The sequence below is a fragment of the Dermacentor andersoni genome, chromosome 3 (assembly GCF_023375885.2).
Source record: "Dermacentor andersoni chromosome 3, qqDerAnde1_hic_scaffold, whole genome shotgun sequence".
NCBI classification, from domain to species: Eukaryota; Metazoa; Arthropoda; class Arachnida; order Ixodida; family Ixodidae; genus Dermacentor; species Dermacentor andersoni.
In genome coordinates this window covers 77,574,463-77,597,057 of record NC_092816.1, presented here as the reverse complement: position 1 = coordinate 77,597,057, position 22,595 = coordinate 77,574,463, and the positions used below count along the sequence as shown (strand labels likewise).

General features: G+C 48.5%; 1 protein-coding gene across 2 annotated transcripts in view; it reads left to right on the top strand.

The window, feature by feature from the left end:
* Positions 1–22,595, top strand: part of Ubqn (ubiquilin) — a 55,135-nt gene that overhangs the window by 17,688 nt on the left and 14,852 nt on the right. For both annotated transcript variants that reach the window (XM_055061607.2, XM_055061601.2), the window contains exons 8-10: positions 2,833–2,950; positions 5,298–5,617; positions 11,063–11,197. In XM_055061607.2, coding sequence (XP_054917582.2) covers positions 2,833–2,950; positions 5,298–5,617; positions 11,063–11,197 — 573 coding nt within the window. The remainder of the gene's footprint in view (positions 1–2,832; positions 2,951–5,297; positions 5,618–11,062; positions 11,198–22,595) is intronic.

Sequence of the window (22,595 nt, the reverse complement as noted above, 5' to 3'; positions counted from 1 at the left end):
ACCTACGAAGTCCCATCGTCGTCGTCACTGTGATGTCGGACATTTTCAAACAGCGCCTCATTCAACATCTCTTCAGTAATGGCGGTGCAGTCGTCCGCATACAAAAAATCGCAAAGCTGCACATTGTTTGGGGCTGCTCTGTGTGCGCGCAGTGAAACCGAACCTTCGGCGAGATTGGACAGGCCTGAAGGATGGGACTGATAGAGGTCACAAATACATTTGGTCCTACGGACTAATGGTGGGGAATTCACGTGGCGCGTAGCAGCGGGCGACGGTAATGGTGGATCCACACGACGGGCGGCTCCGCGAAAATCTGTTCCACGGACGCTTATTCCGCCGCCCGTCCGGCTACGAAGCGCACCCAGACAACAGACTGAGTGAGTAGACGACCGCGCCGGAAAAATAGAGATGGCGGCACTGCCCGAAGCGACTGCCATCTGCCTCGAACCTGTCAAGTGGTCGTCGTCCACTGTGTGGCCCATAACTTTCAAACTGTGGCTTGTATTTGGTTTAAATTTTTGTCCAGAAGCTTCGACAGCAATGTATTTGTGATGAGTGGGCACCGTTTGTGAAAGCCATACTCAGATTCTCGGCGTGTAGGCTTAGAGTTGCTGTATTGGCTGAACATGGCCCCGAAGATGTTGTGGCGGCCCTGGTGGATCTCAGTGGCTGTAAGTTACAAATGTTTGCTCATTTCTACTCATTCTAAATGGCGCCATCAGTGTGGTAAAGACTTTGTCATACATGTTTTTCACTCTGAATGAAGATGGAGATCGAAAGGATGCGACGGTTGGCCACAATGGCTGTTTTTTTGTCCGAATTGGACGATGACGAGTACTTGCTTCATCGAAAGAGGTCTTGGCAAAAGGACCGGCCGACACGGCCGCTCTGTGTGTGTGATTCTCACATAGACTCGACGTCGGAGAGCGCTCTGAGTGACTTAAGTCTGCAACTCTGTCGGCCGGGACGGGCCGTCTGCAGCCTGCTCAGCGCTCCTTATTTACCAAAAACCAAGTGAAACGTTCACTTGGGCGACATTGAGAACGAGGCACTTCACAGCGCACGCGACACTGTGCGGGTATCTACACTTAATATATTGAACATTCTAGAAATTGAATACAGTTGAACCTCGCAATAACGAAATCGGCGGGAAACGCGAAAAAATTCGCTGTCGCGAGAATTTCGTTGTTGCGAAAAGAGACAGCACAGATAGGTAATGCATCGCAGAACAAAACTTTACTGTCCAAATTCCGTTAGCCTACTTTGCAAGCTTTGCTCGAGGATATAGAACCGCATTGTTGACAGTACAAAGTGTGCCGCATGCGTCGACCAGCAGTGGCAGTACTGCCGTAGCGCCGAATTCTCGGTCAACTGCTTTGGCAGGTGTGATCACTTGCCGAGATATTGCGTAACTCGGCACTGGACGCAGAGCAACAGCGCATGCAGCAGCATTTCTCCAGCGCACGCTGTTGCCCGTAGGCGCCGCCGCGGCCGGTGCCGATCGCAGAAGTGATCGTATCTCGTGTACGCGAAGGCAAACGATTGAGATAACCGCCCTTTCGCGCAAATCTACATCCGGCGTAGAATCCGCACACGATGCCTGTCGGGTGGCACCAAAACCAGCGTTCTTGAAGCAAGGGATGCGTATTCCTGGATGATCGGTCAATCATGGCCCCATGCATGACACTCCATATGCCGCGACCGCCATCTCAAGCGCCATAAACAATTCCACGTAGGTGGGACGTGGATTTCTTTGTTTTTGCTGCATTTTTCTCACCGAGGTACACATTACGCAGTGCACTGCCGCGATCAGGGATTGTTGTTCGAAACGCGCGTCCAGTTTGCGTTCAGTCTCGCCTCACGCGATTGGCCTAGGCCTCGCCGTGTCGTCAACCGCGGGGAACGCAAAATGAACGCGCGTTTCGAACAACGATCTCGCCTGGTAGGCGTGCAAACACCGTCGTCACATGTCAGTAGCATCGTGCATGCCGCTCATGATGCCGCTTCAAACGGGCGATCAACAAACAAGATGGCGGCCATGACGTGTTTCCAGCGCACTGATCGCTTCCGGCGCTTGGTTGTTCTTGTGAACAAAAATGGCGGCGCCCACACAAGTGTAATGTGGTGGTATTTTACGCAATTTTAATGCAAAACAATCGCATTTGAGCACATTTTGGAGCCTGCTAGCCTTACGCAATATGCAGAGTTACGTTCCGGCAAATTTCGTTGATGCGGGATTGCAGTAAAGCTACATTTCGTTGCCGAGAGGTACGAAATGCATTGAATCCTATGGGCATGCGCCGGGGATACGAAAATGTTTCGTTGCCGCGGGAATTTCGTTGTTGCGGTATTTCGGTATCGTGGGTTCCGACTGTAGTTGACATACGATTCGCAAATCAAATTATTCAAACATTCACTGTTTATTCGGCAATATTTGAGTACTCGCACACCCCTAATTGAAGATGTACTTTCAAGGCATCTTTCTTTCATCAGAATTGTGATTCCGGCAACTTACGTTATAAGCGGTCTATGCTGTATTACACAAAGCCTTTTTGTTGAGGACAAAACCGAAGAACAGAAAGGGACGAGGGCTGTCCTTGTGTAACAGTACGACTTCTGACAAAGACGTAACCATTGAACAGGCAAAGAGAGATGTTGTCCTTGACAAGGGCAAATGTGAAGAACAGACAGGGACAAGCATTCATCTTTGTCCTTGTCTTCTTTTCAGTTTTTGTCCTTGTCAAGGAGTTGTGCTGTTGTACTTTGAATCATGCAAAACTATCTCGATGTTGATCTTACTAAGTCACCCCGGCCTTCCCTGTTTCTCTGCAGAGTGCACCGGGTGGCTACAATGCCCTGAGGCGAATGTACACGGAGCTGCAAGAGCCCATTATGAATGCGGCCCAGGAGCAGTTTGGGGGAAACCCATTTGCATCTCTGCTTGAAAACAGTGAGTGTGTGCTTCCAGTAACAGTAGTTGGAGGGGCAAGGTGGCTTGTTGTTTATTCAGCTGTGTGACGCCAAGTTCAACAAAATCACTGCTTTCCAAAGGAAAATTGTGTCGTGTTTAAAGTGTCACTTTAACGAGACTATGGATAGTGGGGCTTTTTTAAGAAAGTGACATGAATGTCGGATGGGATCGGTAGCTGCCATTGTGTGAATGCGTTACCGTCACCTTAATGTAACACATCCCATTTTAAAGAAAAGGAGGAGAGGGAGAGAGTGGGGGCAGGTTGGCGCACATCTCCATTTCTAGCTTGGCAGTGGCTGGGCTTGGCTGTCAGTGCGGCTGAGCACACGTGCAGCCCGTGCGCCCTGTTTTAGGTGTAATCAGCCGCATGTGCAAAGAGTGGGCGTGGCGAGATGGTGTGGCATTGTGTGCACTGTCTTCCGGCACGTTTAGTACTGGAGCTTGCATAATCTTGAGTTTTGCGGACATGTCGGGCTGCTCCTGAAATGCCACGCCCCTCTGTGCTGCCTAGCAGTTGTAAAGTTGCTACCCAGCTAAGGACACCATCCGTGGTCATTGACGCAGCTACACGTTCGTTAAGAATTTCGATTCTGAAGAATTGTGTAGCTTCTCCTTCTATGATTTTCTCTGCAGCCATGTCCCTATGTATCTATTTCACCTCTTGGTATAAAACAAACATAGCCAGGTTTTTAAAAGGCTTTTAGAAGGTTTTAAGGGGACAGGGCAATGAAAACTTTTATTCGTGGTAATAAATTGGTGAAATTTGGCATGCAGGTGTGATTTGTTGTGGTGATATAACTGAAATTGGTTTTGTGCTATCTTTCGAGTTACAACAATTGACAGCCTCTAATGGTCATCTAATGTTTCAGGATCTAAGTGCAAAAGACAATGATTTCGTCTTCATTTATTGTGAAATGGCACTGGGATGACTGAAAGCAACTGCACAAAAAATGAAAGCCGAGAATACGGAGCTCAAATTTTCATTTGTTGTAAACATTTAAATCTTTATTTTGAGCACCTACAACCTGCCTAGAATGTAGTTCTTTGCCTGTGGGGACACATTTTCTTTACATTTTGATGTAGTTTTTTTGCGTTATTGCAGCAGTTGCGTGCACATTAGTTGCCTTTTTGGTCATCGTACATCCATTGGTCATGCAGAAGCAGGTGACAGCGCATTCAAACCGTCCGCTCTTGTCTCTCGTTGCACAAACTCTTTATTAGTGGAGTTGGAGTTTGATGCGAAAACTTCTGCTCCGCTGATGTTGCGTTACCGTCGTGATCACATGCGGACATAACGTCACCATCGCTAGCGGTCGCGCCTTCATCATCGCTCGCGGATGTACCTTCACCATCGCTCGCGGTAGCGCCTTCACCATTGCTCGCGGTCGCGTAGGTGTTCTGTGGTCACGTCATCAGCACCGCACGCAGGCGCGCTTTCCCAGTCACCCAGGTACGCTGGTTGTGCTTCGTCAAGTTCGGTGGCATCCGCTTCTACAAGTAGTTTTCTCCCTCTTTTCCACGCCTTTCGTGGTCTTCCGTACACGTGGGCCGTTCAATACTTCATTCCTTTGGGGCATATTGCAGAAAAGGTGTGTAAGCTGCCGTGATCGTCAATCACGTTGATCGGAATGCGCAGCTCGCTGCTGGGCAAATGCGTGCCAGAGAGGTTTGTCAGCAATTAAAATCTACAACGACCAATAGGAGTGCGCCCTGTGCCCTATGTGACTGCTACGCCCAATCGCAATGGCGCATTTGCCTGTTTTTTCGCTTGCGTTTGCTGGTTTGTTTTTTGGTGGAGAAATACGTTGCTCCAGCTATCTTTAGCTCTGATCTCTCCTCTTTATGATGATACCAAGATGGTGGCGCTACGTCAACGGATAGCCGGGTGATCCACGGTGCGACAGGACCTTTCGAATCACGATTTTTTTCGCAATTTTTGATGATAGCACTCTACGATAGCACTGCTTTCTCTATTTCTACCGCGTATTTTGTTATATTTCACAAGGTAAATAGAGATCCGGGGATCGCGAAAACATAAATAAGGAAATCAAAAATTTTGACAATTTGACTACTTCAGTTGTTGCGTCCCCCCTTAACATTATGACATACATTTTGCTACCTGCATTGGCCACATTCTGATGAGGGCGCAATGCAAAAAACACTCGTTTTCTCACTACAATGTGTCCCTCCTCATAGCACACTAAAATACTAATGGGACATCACAGGATATCTCCTTATTGTTTGGCGGGCCTTGCTTATCGCCTACAATCTCACTTCCTTGGAATGCAAGCGGTATGCAATAGTCAAACCATTCGCCCCCTTGCAGGCACGCAGGCAGGCAATAATGCTGCGCCGGGCCAGTCGCAGTCATCTCAGGGCACGGAGAACCGCAACCCGCTGCCCAACCCATGGGCGCCCGGTGGTGGTTCGACGGGCACCGGCGGCAGCACGGGCGCGAACGACAGAGGCAGCACGGGGGCCACCGGTGGAACGGGTGGCCTCGGGGGCATGTTTGGCACGCCGGGGATGCAGAGCGTCATGCGACAGCTGGCCGAGGACCCGAGCCTCATGTCGAACATGATGAATGCTCCGTACATGCAGAACATGCTCCAGACCCTGGCCTCCAACCCCGACATGGCCAGCCAGGTGAATGCCAGATTTTGAGTTCAACATGGGTGCCTCTGTGTATGTGCGTCTGAAGAATTGCAGCAGCGCAGTAAAACAAGCCTGATGTACAAGGCTAAGCCAGTAGCTGCTATCCGAAATGGGGGCCTGCTTTATTACATACTGCTCCTTTCAGCTCTTGGATGACTCTGTATGACCATGTGTGGATAATGCCATAAAGCTAGGCATATCGCAAGAACTAATTCACCCTAATTTACTGGAGAATATGTCGAATACAAATATAAGTTGACCCCTGTACAGTTGGTTATGGATAATCTGACCCTGACTGGACCGACGAAAGTGATTGGATTATCCAGCGAGTCAAATTTGGCAAGGTGCAGAAAAATACGCCGAAACACGAAGCTGATTCATGTGGCAGTCTTTGCCCAATACTAACACACCTCCTAATAATATGTACATCGTGGGAAAACCAATGTAGAAATGACAATAAAGCATCTAAGAAAGTAGATTACTAGAAAGTAGAGTACTACTTCTGGTGGTGCCACCATATTTATTTTTTCTGGCACGGTCGTCTGCTCACCTTCTCTGTCATCTGGATGTGCTTTGCAGCCGGACGGGCAGCCAAATAACCGTTCGCGGAACAGATTGTCGCAGAGCAGTCCGTCGTGTGAATACACCTTTAACGTGTTGATAGTGCGGCGCGCTGTCAAGCGACCTGTGCACTTTCATGAAACTTATTGGTCACAAATATCTAATGGCAGCCGCAATCCTAACTCAAATTTGCACTCAGGCTACACTATTTTCTGCAGGGCCACACCACACAAAATCAGGTTTTTGCCACTGCAGAAGGCAAGCTGAGGATTGTACAGTATTCTGCTATCTTAACTGCAGGTCACCAAGAATTAAAAATTACCAGAGGGCACTACTCGAATAGCATTCATTGTGCCTTGATGGGCATTGTTCATGGCGGCCATTGTATATATTTCTCGTTCATTGTGCACGAATATGTTTAATTAGCTAAATTTATTAATTTACCTAATTGATGAGATGTAAATGAAAATGTTTTGTATGACTGCTGCAAGTGACTGATGGCAGCATTCAAAGCTACCTAGGATTTGTGAAGATTTTTTTTTTAAGCGAGAAATAAAGCCTATGAAATAAATAAAAGTAAAAATAAACCACTCCTATTGTCACAACCCTTCTACGCACCAAATATTGCATCAATCTTTACACAAACTTCGTCAGACAGGGGCTCTGGGAACGAGCGGCCATGCTTTTTTCTCGACATGTCAGCATATTTTGGTGCGCATCTTCGGTCCCTACCAAAGGTTGAAATAGCACGATCTTGTAACGGTTCACCTTCCGAACAGTTACAAGACAGTGCCCCAAGTTTGCACATTCTTAATAGACACAATGCACCGATGATGATATTTACATCTGAGACCACTTATATTACTGATGCGGAGACACGTATTGTGTATTTCTTAAAAAAAAAAAAAATTGCAGGCTTTGTCCTCACTTTCCCTTTTTTAAATAAAAAAGGGCCACACATGACCTAGGTCACTATATATGCTGTTATCAGGCAGTTCTCTACGTATTCCAATACCTTCTCATTGGCAGCTTATTGAATAAGTAAGGTAATAAATGTTAGTTCATTAAAATTATATTTTAGTTGCTTGTTCACTACGAAAAAAAAAAAAGGAAGAACCCAACTAGCATTAACATAAGCCTATCAGCATAGAGTAGGCACTGTTAACAGAAAGCCCTTGTTTATTTTTTTCTTGGCCACAGTTAGTGGCACATCCAGTATGTAATTTAATGGTGGTTTCCTGAGAAGCCTGTATGGCTTTCCTTTGTAGCTTTCTGCTAGAGTTAGGTGGATGACAATTTTTCCCTGTCATGAATTTTACTCGCCTTTCGGACTTCCACAGAACTGATCTGCCGTAATCTGTGTTCTGCAAATTTAAATAAGGAACGCCTCTTCTTCATATGCTTGTATTTCACCCTTATTGACCTTTACCAAGCTGCTCCAATACGCGTATTTACTGCTCTAAAACGGACAATTCATGCTCCAAATCTGCTACAATGTGGCAAATTTACTACAGTAAAACCTCGTTAAACCGTACCCGCTTAAACAGTAGTTTCTTTTTAAAAGTAGTAAAGTCATATCCCCGACTCAGCGGCCCTTGAACATAATGTGTTTTGTATCCGTATAAACCGTACCAGCTTATTGCGTACGCATCGGTTAAAACGTAGCGTTTCAACTTTTCGTCGCGCAAACACGCCGGTGAGCTGTCTCCATCGGGCGGCCCGGCAGAACAACAAGCCTCAGAGATTGGAACAACGGCCTCCAAGCGCCCTGTGCGTTTGCGCGAAGCCACATCAACATCAACATCATTTCGACGCCGTGCTTTCTCTATGGCCGTGCCAGAGAGTGTTATGATCTCGTGCAAGCGAGGACTCGCGCCGTTCTGAAGCTCGGATAAAAAAGATGCCGGGTGCTCAGCACAGAAGAAAAATTAGACATCGTCCGTGCTGTCAAACGTGACGCGAAGAAGTTGGCTCTGGCATGCAACAGGGATCTGCTGCTGGCTACAGTGTGTGGCATTTGGAACGCTAAGAAGTTGCTCGGCAGCGCTGCTGTGACCGTGAAAACATGTTGGCTACGAGGTTAGACTTTTCGCCATCGTTGCCTGTGTTGTTGCCGAAGTGTCGACTAGCGACAGTGATGAGGATGACACGGAAAGCGACAGCACGGGCGATTCAAGCCCGACAGTGGCACAAGCTGCACGTTATGTCAGCCTCATGAATGTAATCGTTGCGACGGGAACAGGGGCGCGATAACGTAATTCTATTCCAAATGAAAAGTATTCTAAACTCCGGCATCCGGCAATGAAAAAGGCACCCCCGGGACTTCTGCAGCACTGCCACGCACGTGCACGGAGAATATGTAACGCCAACGAGGAATCTGCCATGCGAATGTTTGCCGAGAAGAGGGGCTGGCTGAAAAGCTGGCACGCAGCTTCAGCAAGTTTGAGGCCGCTGTCGTCGTCGTGCTAGGCCGCCGCGGCATCAAACAAAAATAACACTTTTCGCGTGCAAAGTGAATAAATACTGCATGTTTTTTTCCCCTTTCATCGCACTCTCTCTGAGTTCCGTTTTCGACAGGTAAGTGGCTGATCTCATGCTATTCGGTTAAACAGTACTACCGTTTAGTACGTACTTTTTCCGAGCTCCGGCCAACTATGGTTTAACGAGGTTTCACTGTACTCCCAGAGCTGCTTCAAAACTTCGTTTACCATTTCCATCCCTGAACTACGATTAATGGGGTTTTACTGCAACCAGCTAATGTGAGCACGTATGTTAGGCCGTACCTGACATCTGACCGGATCGGATCGGATATTTTCGTGGGTTGGGTGGGGCCCAACATGTGACAGCAAATTGCCAACTACATCATTATGGGAGCAGAAGTCAGTTTAACAAGCTGCTCTTGCCTGTCTAGGGAAGCTCTTTTTTCCAGGGAACACACTCTCCCAGGACAGGGAGGGAAACGTTGCTGTCTCGTAGCCTGGTGGCATGACTGACCTGACCAGGCATGTCAGTTAGCAGGAGGATCGATAGTTGGGCAAATTGGTATGGTAACATACTTAACTATGGGTGTGTGAATACTCGAATGTCACCAACTTGAATTGAATAGTGAACATTCAAATAATTCTATTCGCAAATCCATTAGCTACTGTGATTTTTCAAGTATACAATGTATTCGGTGTAGAGACCCACGCTGTGCCATATGTTGCATGCGTTGGGGCACCCCTTGTGCTCGGCGGTTCCCTAGCGAGCATTTCACTTCTTTTTTGGCGCAGAAAAAGCACTTGAATGCGCTGCGGACGGGCTGCCCCGGCTGACGCAGTAGCGGACTTAGTCACTACGAGTGCTCCCTGGCACCTGACCTGATGAGAGGATAACACACTGATTGCCTGAACGTCGCAATTTGCCGAACGGCAATGCGTTGGTTGAGGCTGCCTTTGTCGGTACAAGGTTTTTCTGGGTCGACAGGACCGACCGAAATGATAATGCGGTACTGGACAGAGGGAATGGCAACAAAAGCAGCACATATTTCGTAAAATGCAAAGATCTGGTCGATTATTCACCGATAGGTCGCATATCATGTTGCATAACGAGGTGATGAACTTCACATTGCTTCAACAGCCATCGATCGCTGATGAGCTGCGGCTCATTACTACATTGGCCAGCAGTGAATTTTTGTCACGGCCACACTGCTTTGCCCATTATATACCATGAGATTTCAGATTCTTTGACAGCTGGCTAATCATGCCGACCGAAACAGCACGGATGGTGCCGGCTCTTTATCGTCAGTACCGCTATGCATGAAGTGGTGATTGAGTCACATGATGCGGGGTCCTTTTGTTTGTCGCGCAGATTGGCCTTACGATAACCCAACTGCTGTAAAGTTGGTGCAACCTTTCTGTACAATAAGTGAAAAATTGCCGCAAAACACAGGTCCACTATTAAACTGAGAATCTTATTGGAGATTTAATAGAACAGAACATAACTAATTAATTAGTTTCAGGGGAAAGAACTTAGTTCTTTTCAACAGAAGTTATATTTATAAAAAAGTATTTTCCAGAGCCGAAGTCAGTAGTGGTATACTAAAGTTGTGCTCCCTTTATAAGAATAATCCGTACTGCATGTCTTGATTTTCTGTGCAACTGAGTTACTGATAACTTGCTAGGCTCATGCTGTGCAGTGCTAGTTAATTCCATATATTATCGATTCAAAATCTACTATTTTGTATTTGCACAGCCCTATATAAAACATATGCGAGTTAGCAACTCCACATGCAGAAGAGACAGAGAGAAGGGGGGGGGGGGGGATGTTTGACTGAGTGCACCAATGCACACACGGGTGTGATTGCATGTGGGCATGCTTGTTCGTGTTTCACACTCACTGGAAACACTGGGCCTTTGGCATTTTGAACAGTCCGTTGTCAGAGTTATAGGTTGAAGCAATTGTCATTCAGCCACGCGACACACATTTTTGTCACGGAGGCAAACCTTAACAGCATACTAATCATGCCACGCAGTACATGCATTGCGAGTTTGGAGAGAAAAAGTAAGGTAACCAAATCAGAACCCCAGTTCTTTCTTCAATAGTAGAAACTGCTTTCCCTTCACCGCGCTTTGTGCAGTGCTTAAGGCTACTATGGCAATCACGTGACACAGCAACAGGTCCTTGGAGTGATCTGTAAAAGCAAGCTAAAAGAATAAAGTTGCAAAACTGCATGTGGGAACGGCTGCCTCGAGCAATCTCAAGGTTCGGTTCTGGTGACATCTTCATTAAATTTTTTTTTTTGTGGCGTGTAGCAAAAGTATGAAATGTATGAAAAGCACTTCCAGTTGCAATAGCTCGGTCGTAGATGGCTGATGTGTGTTCCCACCGTTGCAGATGTTGGCGACGAACCCCCTGCTGGCGGACAACCCCCAGCTGCAGGACCAGATGCGGCGGATGATGCCACAGTTCTTGCAGCAGCTGCAGAACCCGGAGGTGCAGGGACTCATCACCAACCCGCAGGCCTTGCAGGCAAGTGGGCTTGCCCCAATTTGCAGGAAACTTGCCTCGTCTTTTAGTTGTTTTAGCCCTAGCATCTTTAACCGAAACTTGATGCAAACGCATAACCAAACTTTTTATCTTCATTGATACAGGATAATCCAACCAGTGTAGTGACAAGTACAGTAAAACCTCGTGAAGCCGTACCCGTTTAAACAGTAGTTCCGTTTTAAAAGTAGTAAAGTGAAATCCCCGACTCGGCGGCCATTGAACATAATGCAATTTGTATCCGCCTAAACCGTACCAGCTTGTCGCGTTTGTATCGGTCAAAAAGTAGTGTTTTCACTTTTCGTCGCGCGATCACGGCGGTACATCGTCCCCGTCGGGCGGCCCGGCAGAACAACAACAAGCCTCAGAGATCCGAACGGCCTCCAAGCGCAAACGCAGAGGGCGCTTGGAAGGGTGAAGCATTTATCCATCTCCCCATCCGAGAAGCCACATCAACATCACTTCGGCGCCGTGCCAGAGAGCGTTCTTTATTTCCTACGAGAAAGCGTTGTGACGTCGTGCAAGCTAGGACTCTCGTCATGCCGAAGCTCGGGCAAAAACACCGCGTGCTTAGCATTCAGGAAAAAATGGACATCGTTCGTGCCATCGAACGTGGCATGAAGAAGTCGGCGCTGGCACGCGAAAGGGATTTACCTTTAACTACCGTGTGTGGCATATGGAATGCAAAGGAAAAGTTGTTCGGCAGTGCTGCTGCGACCGCGAAAAGATGTCGTATACGAGGTTCGACTTTTCCTGACGTGGAGGAGGCACTGGTGAACTGGTTAAAAGCTGCGCGGTCGAAGAACTTGCCTGTCAGCGACCCCTACTTGTGGAGAAGGCCCTGGTTTTCGCTTCGCAGCTGAACCACGATGACTTTGTATGCAGCAATGGCTGGCTGGCGAGGTTCAAGGCGAGGCACGGCGTAAACATAAGAGTTGTTTCAGGAGAAGGTGCCGCTGGTGACGTGGATGGGGCAGAACAATGGCAAAGTGGTCAGCTGAGGCACATCCTGACCGACTACGCGCCCGACGATATCTTTAATATAGATGAGTCGGCGCTATTCTTCAAGCTGCTGCCAAACAGGACGCTTGCATTTAAAGGTCAGACGTGCACCGGCGGCAAGCATGCCAAGGACCGGATTTCGGTTGCGTTCGGTGTAAACGTGTCGGCAACTGAAAAACTTCCACTTCTCGTGATCGGGAAGTCGGCCAAGCCGAGATGTTTTAAAGGCGCCCGACTGCCCTCCGGAGTTGTCTACCGCAGCAACACGAAAGCGTGGATGACGTCGAAACTTCTTGAAGAGTACATGCGCCTCATCGACCGCCGTTTCGCGGCGAAAAACAGAAAAGTTGTTATCTTGGATAACGCCTCGGCGGCGCTTGATAACCTTGCGGCTGTAAAATTGGTGTTTCTGCCTCCTAACACCACTGCAATTGGACCAAGGTGTCATTCGGGCTGTGAAACAGCTTTACAAAAAGAATCTGCTGCGCAGAATTCTTCTGGCCTTTGAGTGTGGCAAGATTTTTTCAATTGATCTGCTGGGCGCAATTCACCTGCTCGAATACTCGTGGCGCCATGTTGAATCGGCGACTGTGCAGAACTGCTTCAAGCGCGCTGGCTTCACGGTGTGTGCGGGTGACGCCGAGGATGCTAGTGACGCCGTTGACCAGTCATCTGACGCCGTCGACCAGTCTTCTGACGCCGTCGACCAGTCTTCTGACGCCGTCGACCAGTCTTCCGACGCCGTCGACCAAGCTTGCGAAACACTGCTCGCCGAAGTGCTGGAGCGGCACGGTGTTACCCAAGGCATTTCTTTCACTGACTTCAGGGACATCGATAGCGATGTTCAGACTTCTCCGGATATGTCCGACGAGGCTATAGTTGCCTCTGTTGCCGAAGTGTCGCGTAACGACAGCGATGAGGACGACAGCGACAGCACGGGCGATCCAGGCCCGACAGTGGCAGAAGCTGCACGTTATGTGAGCCTCATGCGGGTGTTTGCCGAGAAGAGGGGGCTGGTGGAAAAGCTGGCTCGCGGCTTAAGGGGGGATGAGGGGATCGGAACTAACTTTTTCATTTTTTATCTTAGAGTGATGAAATTTGGCATACAGGTTCGAAATAGCATCAAACAGACAGCTGCAAAGTTTCACAATCATATCTTCAGTAGTTTTTATTTTATCATTATTTATATATTGCTCACATGTTGCTTGCTCGTGTAAAGCCTAGCGTGACAGCAAAATGGGTTATGGGTCTGTAAATGTTTTTAATAGTTACTAAGAAGTATAGTCTAAGTCAAGATTCTCTTAATTTCTTTTTAAATTTCTCTGCTCTTCTTCTAAACGATATAGTATGCACCTTCTCTTTATGTTTAGAATGTATCATGCTCCAATTATTGTGTAATAAAAAAATGGTGAGCCTAAATGGTAAATCTGAGACTGTCTTGACATAAGGCACACTTCACCAATTGCAGCAAAACAAACAGGATTAAAATCCGTGCTCCCATTGCCGTGCTATGCTTTCCACGAGCGAGGTGATAAGCTCAAAACAAACTTTTGAGAAAACAAGCCTCAAAGTTCCATACTGGCACACACTGTCTAGAATGCTCCTGCATTGTAGAATTTGGTGTCCTTGGCAGCAGGTGACTTCTTAGCCCTCTGTCCTTTCAGGAGATGGACTTTGTGTGCCTTCTTCATTCGCTGGGAGTCTTTCTCGACAGCCCGCTGAAGAGAGAGGGCACCAGGGCGCAGGCCCAATGTTGTGCACAGGTCTGAATAAGCTTTCAGACTGCCCGAGTTGTACTTTGAAATTGCCTCGTGCACTGCTGTTTCCACAGCAAACAGTGAGGCATGCTGGTCTTTTGATACTAGTGACCATATCACTGAATGGAGACTCTCAGCCGCGTTTTGAGTTTTGCCTCCTCTGCACCGGGCCAGCAACTGAGGGTCTGAGAGGCGCTGGTACACAGGCAGGAGTGCTTCAGCAACTTTAGCTGAAAGCTTGTACTTGTGAGCTGGTGCTGGCTGCCCTTCTGCCTCAGCTGACCGGTGGTTGCACCAGCTAAGGGGGCCAGGGGGACACAGCTCATGATGGGGCTCATCATCTGTTGATGTGATGTGGTAGTACGTTGCCATTACTGCCCTTTGCATTTCCTCGACTTCCGAGTGGTTCCGCAGAGCAAGGCCATAGTAGTTTGTCAGTTTTTTGATGAGCTGCTGTGTCAGGCCCCCCTTTCCACCTAGTGGCTCTCCTTTCTTTGCCTTGGCCACCAAAGAGCGAAGTGCAGCCCCCATTCGTTTTTTAACATGATTTATGCAGTCCTCTTTAGATAGCTGCACAAAACCATAAACTTCTTCATCACATAGAGTGCGAAACATGCGGCTGTCCCCGTCACAAACTATGTTTGTGTAACGTAGATCATTTCTGCTCAAGGAGCGCCTGAAGAGCTGTAGTGCAGCCTCAACCTCCATTCTTCCAGAATTCACATCAGTGTTTTTCTGGCACTGGTGTTGCTGCTTCCATTCAGCATAGTTGGGGTCACTTTCTGCTGGCTGTCGGCTGCACCCAAGGCAGAAGTTGGACAGAACTATGCAGTCCAACACAAGCCCTGTATGGAAATCAATTATACAGCCTACGCCGGTATGGGAGCTGTGGCCGCGTGTCAACCATGTGCCATCATACACTACTGTAATGTTCTTTGAAAATGTTGTCTCCATTTCAGTGTACACCTTTTTCACTGCCTCTACAGCATCTGTGAAGATGTTGTGTGCAGCTGCCGCTGCGGCAGGCTTGAAAGTCTTTTTGAGGTGCCCATCATATGTTTTGTGGTGTAACCCACGATGCGAGACATTCATGGTGGCCCAGAAGTCATTAAGAGCAGTTGGTCCTTTCCCAATGCTCTTTATTGCTTGCATAGCTCTGATGTTGACCTCGAAAGCTCTAGAGCCGCTCTTCCTTTGTGAGGACCACTCAGACTGTAGGGTACTACCACAGGAAATGCATGAAAGTACCATCTTCACAGCTAGTCCCAGTTCAGTCTCGTGGTGCACTGCTAGGCCGGGCTGCTGACAAGTTGGGCAAAGCGGGGAACCAATCAGCGAGTTCAAAGCAGCAACTTGAACAAGCATAAACTCCTCTTCTGGAGGTGCGGGAATGGCATTTTCCTGTGAGCCAGTCAGCCCGAACTTGCGCTCCGTTGCTGAAACCGCGCGAAGCGATTCGCGAACTCTCGACGCTTGCAGTTCTGCAGTTTCCGCGGACACAAATCGTGTTTCCAGGTGAGCTTGAATAATGCGACGTTCACTGGGCGAACAGTCAACACTGCGATGAGCGGCAAGGTCGGCCGCCGGCGCATCCGCGGCAGCGAGCGTGCGCCCGCGTTGCAGCTCCGTCGAAGCGCCGGAACTCGTCGATGGCATGGGACTGCCTTCACTGGCGGTTGTTGGCTGCGGAGACATCTCGGCGTTGAACGACACACCGCGGAAGCGCGTCTCCGATGCTCTGCAGTCGGGCGGCGATGACCGCTGCAAGCTCACTCCGTAATCTGTGCTGGACGAACTTGCGACGGGACGCTCGCGTACGGCGAGACTCACTGGCATGTCGATCGTCACCGGTGAAGTAACACTGCGCCCGCGCTTCGACGGCAAAAGATCATGGTTCGTCTCACTATCGCTGGCTGGTGCTCGACTCGGCGCAAGATCCCGCAGCACGTTGGGCGAGAGATCGCACAGCACGTTGGGCGCGTACTCCGCCGATTCTGAACGGACGCTCGGCTCGGCCGAACCACCTGCTGACAATCGCCGCTTCTTCCTTGCTGTGACGGGCTTGCGTTTCCGCTTCCCGTAGGCATGCTTCGTCCGGTACTTCTTTTCGAACGTGCGCGGATCCATTGCACGTGGCCGACGTCCTCAAAACACAAGAGAAGGAAAGTCCAGAAAGGCTTCCCAGCAGCGGACAAAAGCAGACGCTCCTTGCGCTCCTTGCCTCGGCCGCCATTATGGCGCGGCGTCGACCAATGAGGAGGCGCCTTACAACGAGCCGCGGCGCAGAGCCAATCGGGGCGCGGCAGCCATTGGCTGCTCCGTGCTGCCACTCTCCTGTTTTTCTTTTTTTGTGCGCTTGCTGGCTGGCAGGGAAGGAAGGGAAGGGCTGGGACAAAGAGTCAAAGAGTCGGGCTTTCCAACGATACCAAAATGGCGGCGCTCCGTGGCGGGAAAGCAGAGCAGTCGCGCGTTGAACTTCGCGGCTTTTTCGCGATTTCGGGCGGATTTGTGGACGCCGGCACCGACAAATATATTTATTTTAAGTGCTTAGAGTTTGTTTTTCGGTGAAATATTTCAGTACAAGATAGAAATGATGCTGTAGATTCTGAAAAGCGTACTTTTCAAAAATCGATTTTTTTCGCGAAAATCGCGATCTGATCCCCGCTTCCCCCCTTAAGGGGGGAGGCTACCCTTGAGACCGAACTTTTTTATTTTTTAAGATATCCAGATGAAACTTTCAGGGTACGTTCACACCACGGAACTATGAGGAACTGCAAAGTTTCATGAAGATATGTTTATTAGTTCCAGAGTTATTGAGGTCTAACTAGGTGATTCATGTATATGCCTGAGGAAGAGCCTGGAGAAATGCCAGCACATCGTAGGAAGCTGAAATTCACTGTGATGATCCCTTAGTAGATATCCCAGGGGGCTAAAGAGCCCTTTTCTTTAATGTCCCCTCCAAAAAATTTTAAGACAACTTTGAATTTGATGTAGCCAGTAATGACCACATTCATCAAAAATTAATTGCTTATTATAAATTAACTGCACCAGCTTTCAAAAAAAGAAGCCTGTTACCCCCTGGCAAAGTCATTTAGGAACAGAATAAAAAAAACGGCATACAAATCTGAAGAGCGGTTCTTGAGATATCGCCTTCCCCAGCACCACTACTAGCGAAAAAATCCATTCCGAGAAAACAGGCCTTAAAGTTGAACACGTGTTTTTTTTATTAGAAAGCTCCTGCGGAGCTTCTAATTAGCTCGAACTTGCGGCTCCAGGCACATCAGTATGTCGGATTTTCGACTGGCGACAGCCGAAAGCACATTTCCGCCGCTGAAAAGCTTCTACGCAGTCGGCACTCGCTACGGAAGATCGGAAGTTCGATGCTCGTACAAGACGCATATCGCGCTCCCGCGCACTGAACATCTGCACTGTCTTGGGCTTTGCCGGCATCGCGTGCAGCGAAGAACTAGCGAAAAAAGATAAAGCTGAGCAAATAATCTAAAAGATAGCGCAAGGCGATGAGCAGCTCGCAAGCTCATGTTGAGGCGGACGGAGCAAGGGGCAACAACGACGCGAGCGCGGCGGGCGCGCCATCAAAGGGAGCAGCCGCCGCCGCCTGCGCAGCAGCCAATGGCAGGCGCGCTTTAGCCCGCGAGATTTGAGCAGCCGCCGCCGCCCGCGCAGCAGCCAATGGCGGGCGCGCTTTAGCCCGCGGGATTTGAACGCGCTGCTCCGGCCAATCAGCGCTCCGCATCACATCGCGGGAAAACGCCTATAGCGCCTCAACCGCGCCGACGATGCCATTTTGCAAGGCGGCAAAATAGAGACAAAGAATTCGCGGTCAAAACGACACCAATATGGCGCGGGCAGGCCGCATGGGCCGGGAACGGCGCGCGCGCGAAGTTTGACTTCATTTCGGCATTTGCGCGTGTTTTGTGGGCCGCGGTGGCCTCAAAAGTAGCGTTTTTTTGGTACTTTACGGTTGAATTAGGTGCTGATAATTACAGAACAGGTAGTTTATGAGACATACAACCCAAAAATAAGGTTTTTCGAAAATCGACTTTCTCGCGATTTTTCGGTTTTCAAGGGCCGCGTCCTCCCTTAAGGGGAGACGCGGGTCGAAAAACGGCGATTTTCATCAGAAAAGTCAGTTTTATGTTTTTGACTGTTTCAGCAAGATTGATCCCTCCTCTTTCACATATAAAGAAATCAGAGCCGTAAATGATAGGGAAATTATAAATAAACTCGGTGAAAACACCCGAGGTGGCGAGAAAAGGTGCAAATCTGGCCCATTTTTCAGCGCGCGATGCGTCAAATCGCGGCGTCGCAAGCTATTGGGCTTGTGCAAGGCAGTAGGCCTATGCTTTTTCTCTCCGAGGTCGGCTTTGCCGCGTCACAATCTCGCCGGGAAGTAATAATAAAAACATTTCACCGCCAAAACCGAGCGCTTTCGCTGGATTTCTAAATCACGTGGTGCGATTCCGGCCACGCCATTGGCTGCTAGCGCACGAGGCGGCCGCAGGTTGTCTGCTCTTTCTGCGACGCGCCGCTCTCTCGACGTGTTCCCAGGCTTTCAGGCATTTTTCTGCTCCTTGTTTCGATGGATCCCGTGAAGAAACGCGATTTTCAATCTCGAAAGCATCGGTCGAAGCACAAGTTCAAGGGGACTCGCCACAAAGTAAAGCGGCGTGCCATGGAGACGTCCGCAGCAGCTAAGCCTAACCTAGGTGACGGCGACGCTTTCGACGGTTCAGAGCCGGCCGGCCGCTCAAGTTTCGTTGACAGCGCAGACGAATTCGTCAGCACATCGGAGAAAAAGTAGATAATCTTCGACAATCAAGATAGGAGCGGCGAGGAGACGGCAAGCACCTTTATCTGCGAGATCGGCGTCGGGAACGTGAGCGCCGCGGCATGTCCGGCGTGCGGACGGCGCGACCTTTTTATCCGGGAGTTGGCCAAAAAACGGAAACGACTCGCGTCGTTTTTGTGGTTATGTTGCAACAATGCAGCGTGTACCACGTCCGTTATCTCGTCAACGTATTCGTCGCGGCGTGCATCTCCGGTAGACGACGCTAACGGTGGAGCGCGCCCTTCGGCCAGCCCAAGAGAGAGTTTCGCCGTGAATATCAAGGCAGTGGTTGCGGCGCGCGCATATAGAGCTGTACACAATCAACTCGTCCGATTTTGTGCAGTTCTTGGTTTACCAAAACCGATGCACCATAAATCGTTCACCGCCATAACAAAGAAAGTGCACCTCGCTGCTACAAAAGCAGTGGCTAACTTGGAGTTGGCTCGGAAAGTAACAGCGCAGGAAGTGGGTCAGCATGGTGCTCACGAAGACTTTATGAGAGAACAACATATGGCGCTGGTGAATTCTAAAGTAGTGCACTGGATCTAGATACCCTGGCCTGCAATATGTGCAATTTTTATATAGATTTCAGTGCTACAACACAAATAAAGAACTTTTATAACTTTCAATCGTGTTTTTCTCAGCTTCATATTTTTGGCCAAACATGGCTTTTGTGCATGACATTTAATGTATTTATTGTGGTCCAATCAAGACCAAATTTGGTGTGCATCATCTTTAAGATGTGTAGAATGCACTGATCTAGATTTTAGTGCAACCAGTTTATTTTTAAGAATGGAAATGTTCAATACCCTTGGGTACCAGTCACTGAAAACGAAGCATCAGATATGAAATTCTCTCAAAATGTTGCCTGTCAAGGGAATTGCATTATCTTGGTTATTAGCACTCAGTGGAGTGTTAGGGACAAGAAAAGCCATATTGCACTGCTATATCATGCCAACTGCTAGGTCCAGTAGCTGCACAAACATGCACTGTTTTTCACTTATGCATGGCACTTAGGACATGAAAGCATCAAGCTATCCTAAAACTAAGAACAGATTTGGAATGAGGATATCAAGCTATATAAGTGGTACAATTTTCATTTGTCTAGCATTAATATTTAAAAAAAAAGGTTTCTGAGGAGCGTCTCCCCTTAAGTGAGTTTGAGGTGGCTGTCGTCGCTGCCAGGCCGCCGCGCCATCAAACAAAGATCACAGACTTTTGTCGCCCAAAATGAATAAATAGTGTATGTTTTTTGCCCTTTCATTGCATTCTCTCCGAGTTCCGTTTTTGACAGGTAAGTGGGCGATCTCACGCTTTTTCGGTTAAGCAGTACTACCGTTTAGTACGTACCTTTTCCGAGCTCTGGCCAACTACGGTTTAACGAGGTTTCACTGTACCATACTTATACAGTAAAACCTCGTTAATTTGAATTTCACAGGACTGAAGAAAAAAAAAATGTCAACGTTAACTGAATGTCAAATTATTGAGAGTATTAAGGGGGGACGCGGGGATCAGATCGCGAAAATCGCAAAAAAGATCGATTTTTGGCAACGACGCGTTTCGGTATCTGCAATGCCTAATCTACATTGTATCAAAATGGTTTGACTGAAAACTCGCTAAAAGTGCCCGAAAAAAATTAATTTATCAGTGCGTAGGGCGAGAAAACAGCTTTAAATCGCGTAAAATCACCGCAGTTCGCGGAGCCCTAACTCGTCTTTCCCGCCACCGAACGCCGCCATCTTGGTATCGTTCGAAAGCTCGAAGTTTCGCCATTCCGTTTCTGAATTCTTCGGTCGTCGCCATCTTGTAACAAACACACAAACACAAAAGAAGCGCGGGTCTGCTAGAGGCGGTCACATGGGCCCTGCGATGAAAGCGGGCCTCCGATTGGTTGCCGTACTGAAAGGCGTCTCGCCATTGGTTGCTGCTGCAGCAGCGGGCAAGCTGGCAACCACAGCGGACCGCAGTTGTCTGCTTTGAAAACCACGCCGGCGTCGTACTTCGTTTGACACTCGCAGAATTCGGATTTATGAAAGCTCCCAGGTCAGTGATGGATCGTCGCTCATTCGAAAATAACTTTTAAATGAAGCATGCCTTCGGAAAACGGAAGCGTAAGCCTCCTACGGCGAGAAAAAGGCGGCGGCCAGCGGGGGAAGCGGAGAACCCGACTGAACACGCGAATAACGTGCCGCGTTATCTTGCACCGTGCGATTCCAGCAGCGATACCGACAATCGCCCTGTGACATCGACACTGATAACCACCGGAAGACGTGCCAACGGAGGCTCTCGCACCTGTGCGTACGGCCGCGCGAGTCGGCAACCGAGATCGCGTTGTTGGAGGCGACGCGGGTCGAAGGTCTCCATCGCCGGCAGAGACGGTGTGCGTTTCCGATGCATCGTGCGACAGGGACACGCAGCCTGCGAGTAAGCTTCAACCGTCGACGAGCTACATACTGTATGGTGACTCAAGGCTCACCAAACGAATCGTCGCACGATTCAGACGCGCCTCGAGCCGCGTTTTGTGTCAGCGGTGACTGCAGAAGCGCAGGCATGCAGTGTTCGCGACTCCCTTCGCGCAGTGTCCGCGACTGAGCGGAAGCAGCAATGCCAAGAACAAATTTCGGCCCCTTGTGACTGAATTCATTATTATGCGTGTTTCCGCGATGAACTCTTTGATCGCTAAAACTCTGTGCCCAAGATGCCAACAGCGTTCTGTGGGTGTGCAGTGCGATACCAGGCTCGGTCTGGCAGTGAAAATGGTGGTCATGCACTACTCCAGACGGCGCAAGAAAAGGATAAAGAACGCCTGAAGAAGGCATCCAAACCCCACCAAACAATGAGGCAAAGGTGTAAGAAGATGCCTGACAGCAATGATTCAAAATATTACAGCCCTGGTGCTTTTTAATAAATTTGCAGTGCTTTTAAAACTTTGCAGCCAGTTTTCTCAATTGCATTTTTTTGTCAATCACCTCGCTCGTGGAAAGCGTAGCACAACAATGGCTGGACCGATTTTGGCCCAGTTTGTTTTGCTGTGATCCACAAGCTGTGCTGCACTTAAAGACAGTCCTGAAATGTTTCTTTATCTTTCCATTATTTAATTATTTCACAATTACTACATGGCTCCATGCAGTGAAGCACAGTCATGTGCATGTTATGTTGAGCAAAAAATTATTAGCGCACTAAAAAAAAAATCGAACACTGTCTTGATGTAGATTAGACATCTGGGCAAACATGCAAAGTATTCCCAGCTCCCTATCATGTTTCGTTACTGTGCCAGGCTTTCCACAAGCAAGGAACTTATAAATTCTTATAAAACAAAAACTAATTAAGATATCCTAATGAAACTTTAGATTTGTCTCTTTATTGCAATGTGCAGTGTGTGTGCCAAATTTCAGCCCTTTCTGTCAAGAAACAAAAAAGTTAATTCTGATCCCCTCCTCCCCCCTTAAGAAACAAACAAATGCTTACTACATCAACACGCTTTTATTTACTGAAGGAATCAGCAAATCCTGTTCCATTTTCACAAATGCAGTGCGGAAGTTGCAATTCTCGTCATCTCTTGACTGATAAGCGCCCGCAGTGACGAAGGCCTTGCAACTTCTTTTGCAGTATCGCCGCGGTGAGAGTCTTCGTCGGCGACACGTTTTTCACAGTCACGCGCACATCCCGATTATTTTTTCGCCAATGAACCAGTTGCCTGTCGATTGTACTTCCAACGTGATATACTAGCTGTTACTCTTCATCCTTGACACTGTGTTTTTGACATTGCACGTGC